We start from the raw sequence: 2143 nt of genomic DNA, 5'->3' as shown, positions 1-2143 counted from the left end.
TTGGGAATATTTGCGAATTTATTAGATTTTGGTTGTGGGCAAGAAACTGTCTGGACAATATAAATATTGTCATTGTGGGAATAATTGGGTGTTATATGTACTTCATATATTGTTGGATAAACATCCAAATTCAGGATGTTATGACCAATAAAAAAAATTGTAAATGTTTTTTTTCTAAAAGTCTTCCTAAAGGCAAAGATTGTTCAAAATAAAACATTGCTCTTTCTCCTATGTATGTAAAAAGTTTCTTGAATATATTGAGTGACCCAAATGTTGCTTTGATTAGTTCATGTCTTTTGAAAACAGCAAAGACCGTTCTGATATTCACTGTGGGAATCCGTGTTTAGTGCTCCTGTGGTTTTAAAGAAGCCAGGAGGTTTTCTCTTGGCTGACTGTGCAAAATCTGCCTTGTTTGCCTTTAATTGGTCCTCCTCTGGGACATTTTTAGCTCGAGCCGACCACCTACTAGGCTGTTGCATCTGATCTTCTATTAAATTATGAGCTGGTGACTATGTCAACAATAACTGCACAGTCTACACCAATCTCTGGGTAACACCTGAAGGATAATAAAGACAGACTGGATTGTTTAGGGAATATGTTCAACACAAGGAGATTTCATTGTCTCCTGACACTCATAAATTGCACATCACAAAGATTTTAAAATGTTTAAGTTCTGTCTAAGATTTGACAGTAAAAGATTAGAGGGGGTCTTTAAATGTGATAATATATAGATCATTGTGATCAAAATGAAAACAAATGCTGTCTGGTCAACATGTGTGAACTTTGCCATCCGACTGAGGACAAAAAGAGCTGATAAGCTGAATAGGAGAGAACATGTTATGATGCCAATGTAACAACATGGTAAATAGCCTGGACTGATGTCTGCAAAGCCTTTATTCATGAACTAATTCACACACAGATGGTGGTAAACTACACGGTAGCCACAGCTGCTCTGGGACACACTGAAAGGAGCCATACTGTCAAACACCATCGGATCCTCTGTGGGTCATGTGTTGTGTTCAAGGACACAAAGACTGAGACGGATGGGGCAGGGACTTAAACCAGAAACCTTTTAGTTACAGAATAAACTCCTACGTCACCCTAATATTTCTAGCCTTTTTAGGCTGATCAAAGCCTATGACGGTGCTGCAGAAGAGAGTGGGAAAATATTCTCTCTTTTTCAATAAATTCAATTCAATTCAGTTTATTTATATAGCGCCAATTCACAGCACAAGTCATTTAAAGGCACTTTACAGTTCAACCAGATCATGCAAACATAATAGCAATATCTTTGTATAAACACAATAAACAATTATAAATATCTTAATTTTTTAATGGAATACACATATTCCAAAACAATTTTAGGACTCAACATATGAAGTGATTTTTAATCTGAAACATCGGAAATTCCACAATCCTACTGTTCTTTTTTGTTCCTTGATATCCAACCTGAATGTAAGAGGTAACTGTGTCTTTCTTATATTGTCTTCCAGGTCTCCAGTGATGGCTGGTGGGTTGTTTGCTGTGGACAGAAAATGGTTCTGGGAACTGGGAGGGTACGACACAGGACTGGAAATATGGGGAGGAGAACAGTATGAGATCTCATTCAAGGTAAAAAAAACAAACAAATAGTTTTCCCCACAAACCTTTCAAAATAGTTTTCCTTCTCAGTTCTGCCTTCACATTTACTCAGAGGAAGTAGAGATATAAACAGAACATTAACTTTCTTTTCCATAAAAGTTATTGGATCTAATTTCTGGTATGTTTGGGTTCTTTTTCAGTCTGGAAGAACATTCTGAGTCTGAACCTTAACTTAGTGGCTGTAGATTTACAGTATTGCTTCTGTTCGAACAAACTGCTTATATCAATCAGGCCTTTTTTATTTATTGTTGCCTATGGAAGTAAATCTGTGCCGCTGGGATATAAATTAAAAATGTCACTGAAATATAAATGTTGTATGTGTCATGATGGGTATCTGAATTAAGCCCAAAATGCAGAACACACACGGAAACTGGGTAAAAGTTCAACAGAGTTTATTAGCACAAGCACAAGGAATGAAACACTGGAACTGATTCAGGGCTGGTTCACTAAAGTCTTGACTGGGACTGGAGACTGTTGGTTAGCAGAGTTCATGGGAAGCTAA

General features: G+C 36.9%; 1 protein-coding gene across 2 annotated transcripts in view; it reads left to right on the top strand.

The window, feature by feature from the left end:
- Positions 1-2143, top strand: part of LOC107089696 (polypeptide N-acetylgalactosaminyltransferase 10-like) — an 86910-nt gene that overhangs the window by 71398 nt on the left and 13369 nt on the right. For both annotated transcript variants that reach the window (XM_015382632.1, XM_015382622.1), the window contains exon 7: positions 1494-1611. In XM_015382632.1, the coding sequence (XP_015238118.1) occupies positions 1494-1611 (118 nt within the window). The remainder of the gene's footprint in view (positions 1-1493; positions 1612-2143) is intronic.

Source organism: Cyprinodon variegatus, unplaced genomic scaffold (assembly GCF_000732505.1).
Source record: "Cyprinodon variegatus isolate N-32 unplaced genomic scaffold, C_variegatus-1.0 Scaffold13, whole genome shotgun sequence".
NCBI lineage: Eukaryota > Metazoa > Chordata > Actinopteri > Cyprinodontiformes > Cyprinodontidae > Cyprinodon > Cyprinodon variegatus.
The sequence above is the reverse complement of the archived record's forward strand: the minus strand, read 5'-3'. Positions and strand labels throughout refer to the sequence as shown.